The sequence below is a fragment of the Melanerpes formicivorus genome, unplaced genomic scaffold (assembly GCF_026170545.1).
Source record: "Melanerpes formicivorus ecotype bairdi unplaced genomic scaffold, bMelFor1.0.p_v2 SCAF_3, whole genome shotgun sequence".
In the NCBI taxonomy this organism is placed as follows: domain Eukaryota; kingdom Metazoa; phylum Chordata; class Aves; order Piciformes; family Picidae; genus Melanerpes; species Melanerpes formicivorus.
The window spans coordinates 16742571-16758628 of NW_027142355.1; the positions used below are offsets into that span (position 1 = coordinate 16742571).

Sequence of the window (16058 nt, forward strand, 5' to 3'; positions counted from 1 at the left end):
CAACCCACTACAGCACTCAAGTTACCTTAATAGTAATTGAAAGGAGCAAGCAGTTCCAGAGGTTTATTCATTGTGATACAGAGCATTTCCATATGCTCTTTATGTAGACAAATTATTGACTAAAATAAAATCCTGGCCTAATAAATTATATTAGAATATTAAATTTAAAAGATAGCTAATGGGATAACTTAGGAGCTTTTCTAATTTATACATATACTCAATTGGCCAGGGATGTTGTTGAACTCTGAGCTCATTCATTGCTCTTCATTCTCCCTCTCTCCACCCAAAAGACATGATACAGATTGACCCTCAAAAAAACAGTATTTCATCCTGTGAAGAATTTAGCTAAAAAAAAAAAAATAATAATAAAGTTTATTTCTTCCTGAAGTTTTGAGTAATGTTGACATTTTCAAAACAAGTATTTTTATGAAAAGCTATTGTTTCATCCTCAATATTCAACATTTTACAGAAATTGCAGCTTCAGTTTTAATAACTTTGTTTAACTTACAAAATGTCAACTAATAGCACCCATACATTCACTAATTATAGGGATTTTTATTTAATTCATGCCACAAAGTTCCAGATCATGATGTCATTAATATGAGAAAAGTGGAGAGGGGAGCTGACATCCAAACATATGAAAAGATCTTGGGAACAGGAAGAGCCAGAAAATAGAATAGAATAGAATAGAATAGAATAGAATAGAATAGAATAGAATAGAATAGAATAGAATAGACCAAGTTGGAAGAGACCTTCAAGATCATCGCGTCCAACCCTTCAACCAATCCAACCCACACAAACAACTAACCCATGGCACCAAGCACCCCATCAAGTCTCCTCCTGAAAACCTCCAATGATGGCGACTCCACCACCTCATTGGGCAGCCCATTCCAATGGGCAATCACTCTCTCTGTATAGAACTTCATATAAATAATCACTTCAATCCATGTGAGTGATTATTATTGATAACTTTTCCTCACTGTAGATATTTTCCTTTAATTTTCAGTAGCCATAAACAACTATATAACTTACCCAGAGGCAGAAATTCTATCTTCTTATTACCATTACCTATTTCCACTGTTATACTAATACTTTCTATTTCTAATACATGCCAGGGGATTGTTTTTCCTCACAAGGCATTTCTCTTCTTTGAATCACAAGTGATCCATTGTAGAACACATTGAAAAATGCTCCTTTCCAAGGAGCATTCTGTATGTTCACAGAAATCAGCCTGAGAATTTTAAATATGTCTTACTCTCTGCTACACAGAATGTATAAATAAGATTACAGCTGCTCCCTAGCAACTCGCAGATGCCTTCATTCTTGAAATTCATGGCAACAACACAAAGGAAAAAAACACCCCAGTAGTTTACTGTAGCTGTTGCTTTTCAAAATCCCTTGCCTCATCAGTGACTGCTGTAGAGGTCCAGGATTACAAGTGATAGGACAGCTGACATGTTTTAAACCCTACCACACTGTAGTCAGGATGTGCACATTAGGAAAAGATCATCAGAGCTATTTCATTCTTCAGCAATACATTCAGGCTGAATTCTGCAAGATTCTGGGAATGCTTCTGTCTCAGTTAACATCAGAGAGAAAGTAGTGCCAGAGTAAATTGGCTCACTCAGGTGCCTACTCAAAGGAAAGCAGTTAATCAGGGATACTTTGCAGGATGGAATCACCAGACACTTTTGACTGTTGATAATTAACAAAGCAGTCTAGAGAACTTGAAAATTAAGAAGCAATTTTGATAATTGTGATTTTGTATTCAAACCTTCAGACAACATAAAACCAGCTTTGTACCTCTGCTATTGTACAAACATCAAAAACAGACCTAAAAATACTCCTTTGTTAAGAAAAATGTATTTTAAGGATTTCAGTTATGCTTTACAGTGATAGCAATAAAGTACTAAGTAACAGGACTAAATAATTAATTGGTTCCACAGCAGTTTAACTCAGGCTTTTAGCTGAGACAGGATGAGAACTCAAAAAATCCCAATTTATGATGAGAACGACAAGTGAATCTTACTTGTAATAGACGAAGAATAATGTGAAGAAAGTGGTTCACATTTCTTCTGCTTTTCTGGCATATTTTGAGGTGGGCACTCATGTAATTTTTCAAACTCCCTTGTTTTAAGGAAATTTTATCCAGCCTTAACAGCTCTCAATGCCTACTGACTATCCCCAAAAATAATTTTAACTCACAGAGAACTAGCAGATTCTTTCTGGTGTTTTGCTAACCACAGGATTTGGAGACTAGTTGGCTATAAAGTTCAGGTTTCTGTTGGGTTTTGGGGAGTGTGGTTTTTTTTAAAGAAAATCTTTAATTTGCATTCAGCTTTTATGAAAAATAATCTGGGGACAAAAAATAAACCCAACAACAAAACAAAAAAAAATCAATAGGTCAGATTGTGTTAGTCTTAAAGCAAATGGAAAGTTAAAAAATAACCAAGACCAGTGCTTTACTCAAAGATTATCCAGATCACCAAACAGTAATTAAAACTATGGTAACATTAGTCCATCCCTTCCCTTGAGTCTGAGTAGGATTTGTTAATGCAGCCACCTGTTCTTTGTGATTTAGAGCTGATTTTGTTTGCTGGAAGAAGGAACACTTCAAAATGCCAGATTATTGCTCAGGGAGCAAAGAGAAAGTAGCATCTGGGGTTGTACTAGATAATCTCTGGAGGTCCCTTCCAATCCCTATCTTCTTGTGATCCTGTGATCTGCACATAATAAATGAGGGTCCCCATGTTTTGACACTCTCTTAATTTCCATTTGGATTACCAACACAGAATTGCAGATGTCCCTTCAAATTTCGCAGACTACATCTTTTTTTGCTAACATCTTGACATTGGTTAGCAATGCATAAACTCAACAGAATTTATTTTGGAGGATTCTACTTCTAAATCCTGCAACTTTGGTATTTGGTTATACATAGAACAAATCAGTGGCAGTGACATACTACATATGGGGCATACCTGTATAAATACTGCATGTGAAAAAACCCTTATTACTGTATTTTGGGAATCTCTAACCAATCAACCCCACCTCACACATTATTTTAATTCTAGTAAATGGACTCTGACTTCTCAATAAGTATCTGAAATGCCCACAATTCACTGTACCCCTTCATAATTCCATTCTAAAAGTAATCTTGTTCTCACTTCCCTTCACCACACACCCCTCCTTACCTTGTGTAAAGACACAAATATAAATTGCACTTTTACAGCAAAGTTTAGCTGTAGACCAACCAGAACCACCCATAAAAATGCCTGGACTCAGGGAAGTTTCAGCAAATATAAATCTGGTAACTCAATGAGTATACAGGAAATGCTTCAACATCTTCAAAACATCAATTTTGTTTAAATTTTCATAACAAGAGGACACTAAAATGGAGCTGTAATTTTTTTATATGGGTAAAAAAAGTATTATCTTTCCTATTTTACATGAACAAAAAAAAGTAATTTAGTTTTTTGTTCCATTGAGGACAACAAAAAGAGACAAAAAGAGAAAAAGAAAGGACTCAATAATTTTCTGACTTTTGCAGTCGGTCATTGTGAACTATATTGGGTAGCACAATTTATTGGATCAATATAAAAATTTCTTTAATTCCCACATTCAACTCATTTATGCATTTGTTTTCCATGCTTAGAGCTCTGGACAGTACACCCAGGACACACAGTGAACAGCTTTACAGTTATGCAAGTTGCGCCTACAAGCATTATTAAGAAGGATGGAGACTGCAGACCACTATATTCATACAAAATCAGATGTGTCTTAAAATTCAGGGTTAAAATAGTGACAAACTCATCAGAATTTATAATAATCAGAATATTTAAAAAAAATATATTTAGATTTACAAAGTCCAGAGACAAGACCTCCAGAGAAATCTAACCCAAATGAATTTATTTGGGTTATTATTTTTAAAAGCAAACCATCTTTTAAAAAAAAAAAATCTAGATCACTTATTTCTTCTTTCTATTTTTCTTAATCATAAACCTCTCCATTTCTTCAACATTAACAAGGGGAATGTATTATGTTCTGGAATGTGGCCATATATTCCCTAGGTCCATCTGGCAGTTTATCATAGAATAGTATGAGATACAAAACTCTTTGCCTTTGGCTAAAGCATATTCAGACTAAATTCTACTGATAGATACAGGATTCTTAAAATAATAAATCTGGTAAAAATAAATGAAAATTTCAGTTCTGTGAATGAACTTGGGCTTGTTTGTTTTTTTTTTTTCTTCAATAAATAATACCAAATTTATATAGAACCTTTGCTAATGTATCCCATTAACTTTATGATTTTTAAGAATAAGCCACCTAAATACCATAGAGATCAACAAGAAAATAAATGTTTACTCCTAACTTGCTTGTCAAGCCACCTTTTGAAGCAGGAATTTCAGATCCCCTATAACAGAGGAGAAAAACCATCCAGATAAAAAATATATATTAAGTTCAAGAAAGCTAGTAAACTCTCCCCTTACACAGACCTTGATATAGTTAAAATGAATGCAAGCTACATATGACAGCTTCTATAGGTAGTAAGTTAGCAGCATGCCTCTGTCTGTAGAGCTTCTAGAATACAGTACTAATTTAGGTAAAATCTGTAAGGAATCCAACAGAAAATTATGCCTAGTTTATAATCCCTACTGGCAGAAAGGTTTCCTGAACATCCCTGCCCCAGGGCAGTTGAAGTCAGAGACCAGTCTCTCTTACAAGTCACTCATCTGAGTTAAACTCTAGAGACTGATCCAAGACCTCAAAAGCTAAAAGCACGGACTGGCAATCTGCTGCCAATCTCAGTGCTTCAGCAGACTCACACCATCTGTGCATTAGGCACACAGACCTCATACTGAGCAATGGATGAAATGTGCTCGTGCAGAACCTCAGCTGAATGTTAGAAAAGAAAGGTCTAATTATTATAAAACAGCAGTCAAGAGATAAATAAATAAAAATCTAATAGTCATTGGTGGACTCATCCTGTGCACAGAACTCATTGCCACATCTCTCTTTCATTTTTGAGGAAGAAATGGTATTTCTGCCTCAGTATGAACATCATTTTATAGGCCAACTCAGTCTCTGTGAGTTCACCCTACAGCTCTTGGGACTTTAATAACAGTATGCCTTATGAACATCATGCTTGGATTGTTTTTTCAGCCATATATCCAAAAGGAAACAGATTCAGAGTAGATTTCTTTGGAAATGCCTCTCTGCTGTTACGTTCAATTATGGCACTGCTTGGAACACAATGGTATCTTTCTGCTATAACAGCCATAGTGAAGCTCTAGTGTGTTTGTCACATCAAAGCTCTTAACACAGACCCACATTTTTAACACAGTGTTCATGTAAAAGAGAATTCTCTTCAACCGGTGAACAGACAAGCATTGCTACAAGGCATGCTCTCTAGTCTGAGGCCTGAGTACTGCAGGGTTCCCTCCTTACTCTCTCCTGTCCCTAGAGGTGTTTTAAGAGCTGGAAATCAGAAGCATACTTGTCATTTATTAGATTAAAAGAGCTGTCAATTAGCTTGGTCATGGGTCTTTGCCTGAAAGATCTATGTAAAAATGGAAGCTGTGCATACTTCCATCAAAACTGGACTACATATTTACTTAAGTTCTGTAGTTCAGGAGGCTCTCTATTTTCTGTGCAAGCTGAGGCAACTGTAGGTAGCATGTGATGTGAATTCAAACTATTTACTACGACAAAATGCCTAGTGATAAATGAAGTTAGTGAGATTTGATACAGGCAGCTTTGTAATACCTGATAAAACAGAGTTCATGAGTAGGACAAAGTTACATGAACCTTTTTAAGTTGAAAGAACAACTACATGACTGCTGATTTTCTTTTTATTTAAAAACACAATACTTAAAACATTAAAGGGCATATAGAAAGCTCTTTCATAGAATCATAGTATCAGTCAGGGTTGGAAGGCACCACAAGGATCATCTAGTTCCAACCCCCCTGCCATGGGCAGGGACCCCCCCACACTAGACCAGGCTGGACAGAGCCTCATCCAGCCTGGTCTTAAACACCTCCAGGGATGGGGCCTCAACCACCTCCCTGGACAACCCATTCCAGGGCTTCACCACTCTCATGGTGAAGAACCTCCTCCTCGCATCCAGCCTGAATCTCCCCACCTCCAGCTTCATTCCATTCCCCCTAGTCCTATCACTACCTGACATCCTGAGAAGTCCTTCCCCAGCCTTCCTGTAGGCCCCCTTCAGATACTGGAAGGCCACAATTAGGTCACCTCGGAGCCTTCTCTTCTCCAGACTGAACAGCCCCAACTCTTTCAGTCTGTCCTTATAGGAGAGTTGCTCCAGCCCTCTGATCATCCTCATGGCCCTTCTCTGGACACGTTCCAGCATGTCCTTATCCCTCTTGTAATAGGGGCTCCAGAACTGGACGCAGTTCTCCAGGTGGGGTCTCACCAGAGCTGAGTAGAGGGGGAGAATCACCTCCCTTGACCTGCTGGTCACACTTCTCTTGATGCAGCCCAGGATCTGATTGGCTTTCCGGGCTGCAAGTGCACACTGAGAATTCATGTTGACCCCCAAGTTTCTCTCCTCTGGGCTCTTTCCAGCCAGTCACTGCCCAGCCTGGATTTGTGCCTGGGATTGCCTCGACCCAGATGCAGGACCCTGCACTTGGTCTTGTGGAACTTCATGAGGTTGGCTTGTGCCCACCTCTCCAGCCTGTCAAGGTCCCTCTGGACGACCTCCCTTCCCTCCAGCGTGTCTGCTGCACCACACAGCTTGGTGTCATCAGCAAACTTGCTGAGGGTGCACTCAATGCCACTGTCCATGTCACCCACAAAGATGCTGAACAAGACAGGTCCCAGGACTGATCCCTGAGGGACTCTGCTTGTCACTGGCCTCCACTGGGACACAGACCCATTGACAGCCACTCTTTGGGTGAGGCCATCAAGCCAGTTCTTTATCCATCTCGTGGTCCACCCATCAAACCCATGTGTCACCAGTTTGGAGACCAGGATATGGCGCAGGACAGTGTCGAAGGCTTTGCTCAGGTCCAGGTAAACGGCATCAGTTGCTCGCCCCTCATCTATTAATATTGTCACCTGCTCATAGAAGGCCACCAGGTTGGTCAGGCAGGATTTGCCCTTGGTGAAGCCATGCTGGCTGTACCAAATCACCTCTTCATTATTCTTCTGGGTCAGTAGTGCCTCCAGGAGGGTGCCTCCAGGAGGATCTGCTCCATGATCTTTCCGGGCACAGAGGTGAGACTGACTGGCCTGTAGTTCCCTGGCTCTTCCTTCTTAACCTTTTTGAAAATGGGAGTAGTGTTTCCCCTTTTCCAGTCTGTGGGGACTTCCCCAGACTGCCATGACTTTTGGAATACAATAGAGAGGGATTTAGCAACCTCATCTGCCAGTTCTCTCAGTACCCGTGGGTGTATCCCGTCGGGTCCCATGGACTTGAACACTTTCAGGTTCTTCAGGTGATGACGAACCTGATTTTCACTTACAATGGGCAGTTCTTCCTCCCCGTCCCTACCATTATCTTCCATGACTCCAGGAATGTGGCTGGAGGCCCTTGCAGTGAAGACTGAGGTAAAGAAGTCATTGAGAACCTCAGCCTTTTCCACATCACTTGTGACCATTTTACCTGTTTCCTTTCTGAGGAATTCTGTTTCCTTTGTTGAGAGACAGTTAAAGAAACATATTGGACATCTGGTATCTCCTTACAAATAGTTTCCTGTCCATCCTGTCTTCCTGTTAGAATAGAATAGAATAGAATATAGAGTAGAATAGAATAAACCAGGTTGGAAGAGACCTTCAAGATCATCGCGTCCAACCTATCACCCAACACCACCTAATCAACTAACCCATGTAACCAAGCACCCTGTCAAGTCTCCTCCTGAACACCTCCAGTGACGGCGACTCCACCACCTCCCCGGGCAGTCCATTCCAATGGGCAATCACTCTCTCTGTGTAAAACTTCCTCCTGACCTCCAGCCTGAACTTCCCCTGGCACAGCCTGAGACTGTAAGTTTTCAAGTTTAAAGGTAAGTTTTCAAGTTTAAAGGTGTTGTGTATGCAACACTTTCTTATAAACACTACCTTAGCTCTTTCAGGGAAAAAAAATCTTTTAAATCACAGGAAGCACCAAATTATGTCCTTTTCATCTGGACAACTACAGAAGATTCAGCTATAAACTCTGTTTCTTGTGTAAAAATGTTTGTGTTTTGTTGGGTTTTTTGTTTGTTTGTTTTAAAGTACTTTTTACCTGTTTAAATTGTAAATTAAATGTTGTAAATTGTAAATTAAATGTTGCTTAGCAAAAGTAAATCATCATGATCCACAGAAGTCAGTGGAGGTCTGCCAGTTTTCAACCAGCTGAGTATTTTGGCATCTTGAGTCCTGACTTCCTACCTTGTTGAAGCAATCTTTGCATTACTGTAATAAGGATATCACATTCGTATTAAATCCAAGTTGGAATTCTCCCAGATCCTGCCTAAACTCCCAGTAATGTCCAAAAAAGCAGTATTTAAAAATGTACTTGAAGACTATTTTCGGAAGACTGTTTTGATACCATTCCCAGATAGTATAAATAAGACTTGAAGGACACAAGGAGGAACACTGCTTTAAACACCACTAGTCTTACTGATCACAGAACTTATATTTAGATGTTACTAGTATTTGTGTTGATTCATACCACCAAAGCACACACAACTAATTCAGAGGAAAACTGATCTGGGATTAAAGCTCTAATTAGAAAAATGAAAACTCTAGCTGAGGTGCTTGGTTGGACCAGGATTCTATTTGCATAACAGATATCAAATAGTGTGTAAAGATGCATCTATAAATTAAAGATCCTATTTCTTCTGTGCACCACAATAAACTCAGCTCTCACTTGCCTCTCCTTGTCTTACAAATACCCATTTTTAGTTTTTCCTTCTACTCCAGTTACAGTGGTTTGCTCGGTTAAGGCACATAGAGCATCCAAGCTTTCTTTCAGTATTTTGCTTACTACAGTCATTATATTGCTGTCATTATTGCTACTAATAGATTTATTTTACAGTTTACATAGGTACTGATCTCAACAGGTCTGCTCTTGCACTAACAAATCCCTCACTTAAGTTTAAAGGTTGTTTAGCTTTAAATTTCTTTATTCCTTTGGAAGTACATATTACACCAGTTTTGCATTCTCCCTGGTCAAAAGCACTCCCATTCTAAAATGTAATTGAGACTTTGGGCAGTGCTCCAGTGCATCTCCATGATAACCAGAATAAAATATTTCACAGTTCAACCACAGAATCATAGAATGGCTTACGTTGGAAGGGACCTTACAGATCATCTACTCTAACTTCCCCTCCACGGGCAGGGACACCTCTGAATTAGACTTGGCTGCTCAAGCTCTCATCCAGCCTGTTCTTGAAGACTCATACGGAGGAGGCATCCACAACCTCCCAGGACAACTTATTGCAGAGTCTCACTACTCTTGTACTGTTGAACTTCTTCTTAAGATCCAGTCTAAACCTACTCTCCCTTGGCTTGTCACTAGACACCCTTACGAAAAGTCCCTCTCTAGTCTTCCTATAGGATCTCTTCAGTTATTAGAAGGCATCTGTAAGGTCCTCAAAGAGTCTTCTCTTCTCCACACTGAACAACCCCGTAGTATTATTTCCTGCAGCATGAAGACCCATAGATATCTAATGCACATATGAATACATATAACACTGATAAACCCTAAGATATCTTGAATAAGTTATGGGCAAACCACGAACTTGCATGGTACAGCAGCTGATTGAAGAAACCCTGTTTTTGATGAAGCAATTCACTTCAGCTGAGAATGTAGTAATTCTGCTATCCTTGCCCCTTTAGAGACGTTAATAGAAGACTCAATAGTATAATGCAGACACAGGTTGTAGGCACTCTTTTCCCTGAGTCCAGGAAGAAATTGACCAGGCTGTGAAATAGTTATCATGTGTTACACATCCTCGCTATGTTCTTTCACCTCATCACTTAGCCAAATTAAAATTAGAAGGAAAGCCATTTCTTCTACCAGAGAATCTATGTGACCAAAGTACAGCTTTGCAACACTACACACTCTGGTACTGCAGCTGTTTTCAGAAAGCATTTTCTAATATTTTACAATAGGAGCACTCTGACCCTACTGTTTGTGTTATCATTCTGATTTTGGAGGGAGAAGGGGCAGAAAAAGAACCAAAACAACTGTATATATTTTTTGAAGTTTCCAAAAACATGAAGACTACAGATTTGGGCTAAATAATTCTAGAGTTAGAAGATGCAATAAGTCAGAATCAAAACTGAAAATTCAGTCCAACTGTGAAGTAGTTTTAAAGCTTAAGAAATTGAAATTCTGTGAATAAATGTGACAGGCATGCAAGCATGATATTTTTAATGGCTTATAGTCTTCACTTTTCCAAGATTGTGGTCCCATTTCAGAAGAAATCTGACCAAGCTTTAAAGCATAAAAAAAGGATATAATTAAAAAATGGGAAAGCAAAAATAGTTTGTAAACCAGAGGACAGCGGAAAAAATTTCACGGCCTATACCTCACAGGGCTTTACATTCTGTCTTACAGGCAAGGGAGCTAATTAAAACCTTGCAGCTAGAGAAAGGCATCATACAATTAAGGTCAAACAAATGGCTTTGATATAGAGGGGATATTTTGCAAGAAAACATCCCCCTTTCATGCTTTTAATCCTAGGATTACAAGCACATATTGATCACCTTGTAGTTACCCTCTGAGATAATTTATTTGCTTGAAGAGTGCAATATTTTTTTCTTTCAAAAAGAAACTCACCTACAGCATTCGCAGACTAATGGCTTTTTCTCAGTGTGAATGCCACTGTACTATACTTTAAGCATAGCTGGTAGCACGACATATTATTATGTTTGCCCAGCAGTTCTCAGGATAAAACTGTTTTAGCAGCTTGTAAAGTTTGCTGAATGTTAACAACATAAACCAAAATTTTTCTTAGCATTAAAAAAAAAACAACCAACCAACAAACAAAAAGGAATGACAGCATCTATCTCTTGGCTTTTCTTCATCTATTTCACTATGTCATCTTTCCATGTAAACGCCAGGCAAATGGTTGAGAAATTAACTCATCATTTAGCTCAAGTTAGAAATTCTCTCTAACTCCTTGCCCTGTGTAATACCCTATATCACTTCCACTCTAGATAAAAAATCAACATGTGTTTTCAAAGATACACTTTTTATTTCTATATGTTTAATGAATTTTAGCTTGAAAAACACATGCAGGTCACTGCAAGACTTTATCAGCTAAATTCCTGAGAACTTATACACAGGTGTCTTCCAACCTGGACAGCACCACTCATGGAGAATGCCACATCCCCTCTGCAGGTAAAGCTCATACTTCTTGTGGTCTCTCAGGTGACCTCTACACCACTGTGATCAAATTCAGAACAAAGGGCAAAAGACTGGCATGTCAAAGTAGGAGCACTGTGGTTTGGGCCCAGTCAGCAGCCAAGCCCAATACAGCCACCCACACAACTGCCACCTCATTCCCCAGTGGTATGGGAAGGAAAATCAGGAGAAAAAGGCAAAACCCCAGGGGTTGAGATAAGGAGGATTTAGCAGAAGAAAAACAATCACAAAGAACGATAATAGTAATGAAATAATATATAAAGGGAGTGATATAAAATGCAGCACTGATCACCATAGTCTGGCCTTTCCTTTCCTCTCCTGTCCTGTCTGCCAGATCCTGTCCCCACACCACAGTCACCTGCTCAAAGCACCCATGCTTGCCCAGCCAGCCATTCCCTTAAACAGCAGGCATGAGATTATGGTATATCAAATACCACACTGACTGCTTCAGATGTCTGTCTTGGCTGTGGCTGCTCCCAGCTTTTCATGAAGGGGAAAGCCAAAACCTGGGCAGAGACATGATTTGCAAGCCTTGGTCTCTATCAATAGATATGTTTGAAATCCACCTCCAAAAACTCCCATTAGTGTTCCACACTGGATAGATCTCACTGCTCCTCGGAAAACTCAAGTGATAGACATTTGTGTGTTATTGAGATCTTAAATTGGAAAACCATGTGAGTATCAATTTGATTTTTTGTATTAGGATTTAAAGATTTATTTTGCAGTTTGCTTGGAGGTTTCCAAGTTTAAAAAGTGCATTAAAAGCATCCGCCTTACACTATGTTGCAATACAAAGCATCTGAATACTAAGAAAGGCTGGAACTAAAGCAATCTCTGCAATCTTTATTCATGTTCCTCCTGTACATGCAGCGATGCAGCCCTGCTTTCTATAGGACAATGGTGATCTCATCTACTCATCTAGCATCTTATATTCATTAAAGATAAAATGTCCTTCTGGAACAGGATTCTCATGAGCCATATGGATGTCTGGGTAAAAACAAATTAAGATCAAAGGAATACATTCATATACAGTGACAAAGCTGAGAAACTTCACAATTTATTTTTCTGTGTGTTTCTGAAACACAGCTATTATTTATTTCATGGATTGTTTGGGGGTATTATGACTTCTGAAACCCAAATCTCACATTCAGCTCCCCAGCACCAAGTGCTTTTATTGGCTGACCAGACAAGTTATTTTCCTGATGTAATAGCAACCTTTCCCTTCATTATTGAGTTCTATACCAACCCACGGATACATCAGTTTACAGCAGGAGCCATGGGACTTGTTAGGGGGAGAGAATTGCATGATCAAGTGGTTGCATACTGGATCACAATGTTTTCACACCAAGTTGCAGAGGAAGCATAACCCTGATATGTTCTGAATTGTGATTTCATTCTTCTGCAAGTTCCAATGTCTTTTTGCCTATTATGAATGGAATATAGTAAAAAAAAATAAAATCTTAATAGCAAAAGAATTTTTAATTTTCCCCTAAAACACACTTTGAGTTAAACTGGAAGATGATTAAAAGTAGTTTTCATTCTCACGTACATTTCATCTAACAAAATTATTTTTCATTTCAGTAAATATGTGTCAGAAAAACACTTGTGTTAGCAAGTCTCCCTTGCTAACAGAGAGCAGACTTTTCCACTGCTGTGAATGGTTGCTTCCTGGATACCATGTTTGACAAACAAATAACATAAAAGTACTTGCTTCAGGTGGAAATGTTGCACCAATGAGAAGCTTTATATTGAATACTGCAAAGCTGATTAAATATTAGCAAGCACTGCAGCCTTAAGACAGTGAATCGATGGATGTCTGTGTTAGTCATTTCTCTCTCATTAAGCAATGCAGAGTTTAATTCCCAAAAATCTTTTTACTATTTTGGGATGAAATGTCTGTGATGCTCAGATGATGCATACCATTCACTTAATTTTCTAGTTACTGCAGCCTAAGGTGTGTCTTACTCACCTCAGCAAGCTTTTCCACTCCACTTGCAGTTCGTGCTAATGTTACGAGATCTTCTTGCATCTTATCTACCCATGACTTTATCCTACAGAAACCGAAAAGAAAAGAGAGACATCCAATAAGATCACCAGTAAATTGAACTTGCGTACAATAATGTAGATCAAGAAAGGGACAAAACATCAGACATGTTGATAAAATTGAATACAAAATGTAGAGGACTTGCCTTTGCTGAAAAATAATACGCTTAGAATGGATTAAACTATTTGAACTACACCTCCATAGTATTTTGTTTGGGTTTTCTTTTCATTGGCTCAGATATAAGCCACTTGCTTATTCCTTTATTTTTCATTTGCTGGAGCTTGCCTGGTGCTCTCCAGGACAGCCTTCGCTGTCAGCTACAGCCTTTTTTCCACAGATGCCAGGGTCTGTTTCCAAATGCAATACAACCTAACTTAGACTACAGGAACAGAGCTGGGATGTTGCCTGCCCTACAAGAAGAAATCATGTTTCTACCTCAAGATACCAAAATAATGCTACCATCTTCAATTTTTTAATACTTTCAACTTTTGTGTGTGAAAGAATGAGGTATATGAAAGGTGTGAAAGAGAAACACGCTACCCAAAAGTGTTTTCGAAAGCATAAAATAAATAATTCAACACACTGAGGTTTTTTGGTTTTTTTTTCATTTTTATGATTAAGTTCAGTTATAAAACTTCTGAGTGTCATTTCTAAGAGAACTCAATAGAAAAAATCAGGGAGGATTGATTTTTAAATTGGCTTTTTCAGTTCCTACTGTTTTGCATTTTTACTGTATATACTACTCTTTGCTCTAAAAGGAAACTGGAGTGGAGAGAACACAGATTAGTTAGGGAAAAGTTACTCTTAAAAACATGAATTACTTATTACTGCTATTACATATCAATGAAATAATTTTCCTTTTAACTTGCAAGAATATTCTTGCTTTTTCAGTAGATACTTCTTATGTATTGTCTCCTACATTTCCTCTAGTGTAGTCCTATGACTATTTTGATTCCCAGTTCAGGTTCTCCAGCATGATTCATTTTGAGGCAGCTTACAGCAGACAGTATCAGTTTCTAAACAGGAATACAAAGAAGTCCACCTTCATTCCAACCTAACAGCAATTTTCCACCCCAACTATAACTATACTAATTATTCTTCCAGTACTTGCTGTATATTTACCTAAAAAGGTGATTGTTTTGCATACTCATTTTAGCCAATAAGACCCTCTGTAGTGGAAACTGCCCTTTTCTGACTTGCTTGTGTAATAGCAAGGACAGCAGTGTCCAACATAACCATAGACTCATAAAATCATAGAATGATTTGAGTTGGAAGAGAACACCAAAAGTCATCTAATCCAAACCCCCTGCAGTCAGCAGAGACATCCTCCACTAGATCAGGTTGCTCAGAGCCTTATTGAGCCTCACCTTTGAATACCTCCAGGCATGGGGTCTCAACTACCTCCCTGGGCATCCTGTTCCAGTGTTCCAACATACTTATGGCAAAGAACCTGTTTCTAACATCTAATCTAAATCTTGTCTTCCCTAATTTCAAAGCATCACTAGAGGACTTTGGAAATAGTCCCTCTGAAGTCTTCTTGTAGGTATTAGAAGGGCACTATTTGGTCTCCCCAGAGCCTTCTCTAGGCTGCACAACCCCAGCTCCTTCAGCTTGTCCTTATAGCAGAGGTGTTCCAGCCTCTGATCTGACCCGCTCCGTTAGGCCCATGTCCTTCCTGTGTTTTGAGGACTCCAGAGCTGGATGCAATACTCCGGGTAAGGTCTCACCAGAGCAAAGTGGTAGCATCACTTCTCTCAATCTGCTGGCCATGACAAAAAATAACTTCAGAAGGGCTTTTCTAGATCACTATCAAAAGTACTAATGATAAAATGGGATTCTAGAACGCTGAGGAAGCTCAGTGGAATTTTTCTTGCCTTAAGATTTTAAATAACACCATTAATATTACTTATAAAGCCTAATGTCACTATTTCCACACCTCAACAATTCCATCTCGCCACCTGATGGAAGTGTGTATTTGAGAGCTATCACACTCCTCATCGATGGTTTTTCAGAAATTGCACAATGATACTGTAAAACTTTCATGGGAAAATTTGGAAGAATGTTTGACATAAAACTCCCCCCCCACCCCCCACCCCCACCCCCCCCCAGCTTAAGGCATCATATTATCTCATTGTATATCTCACTGTGCATCTTTTAAGAAATTAAATAAGCCTTTAAGCACTGAAATGCTTGTCTGGTGCTCCTTTTACCTGAAGCCTGTAGGGCAATAGCTGTTTGACAGCTGCTCATGGTCAGAGTTTATTCAGCAATTGGAAAGCTGTCACAGCAAACATGAGCTCCCATGACTTAAAGAAGCAGCGGTCAATTTTTTCAGCAAAGGGCACCAACAGAAAGCTTGTACAAAAGGTTAGTTTGTTCCTATCGTTATTAGTTTGACAGGAACATTGCAATGGATGTTCCACTGAAAGGTGATTACATTTTGCAGTACAATTGATTTTAACCCTCTTCTCCCACACAGAAGTTTTTCCCCTATAAAGCAAAGGCTATACAAAAGGAGTGTGCAGCGCCATGCAACAGTAGCTTCTAAGTGATCTGAATGATGAAGGGGACTGTCTGATTAAAGACAGCCAGACACGGGTCATTTCGTCCTGCTGCTTTTGCCTGCACTG

The 16058-nt window shown here is 39.0% G+C and overlaps 1 protein-coding gene across 7 annotated transcripts in view; it reads right to left on the minus strand.

Annotated features, from left to right (window-relative positions):
* CACNA2D1 (calcium voltage-gated channel auxiliary subunit alpha2delta 1) overlaps positions 1–16058 on the minus strand; it is a 372424-nt gene that overhangs the window by 304844 nt on the left and 51522 nt on the right. For all 7 annotated transcript variants that reach the window (XM_068167762.1, XM_068167753.1, XM_068167734.1 and 4 more), the window contains one exon: positions 13354–13435. In XM_068167762.1, coding sequence (XP_068023863.1) covers positions 13354–13435 — 82 coding nt within the window. The remainder of the gene's footprint in view (positions 1–13353; positions 13436–16058) is intronic.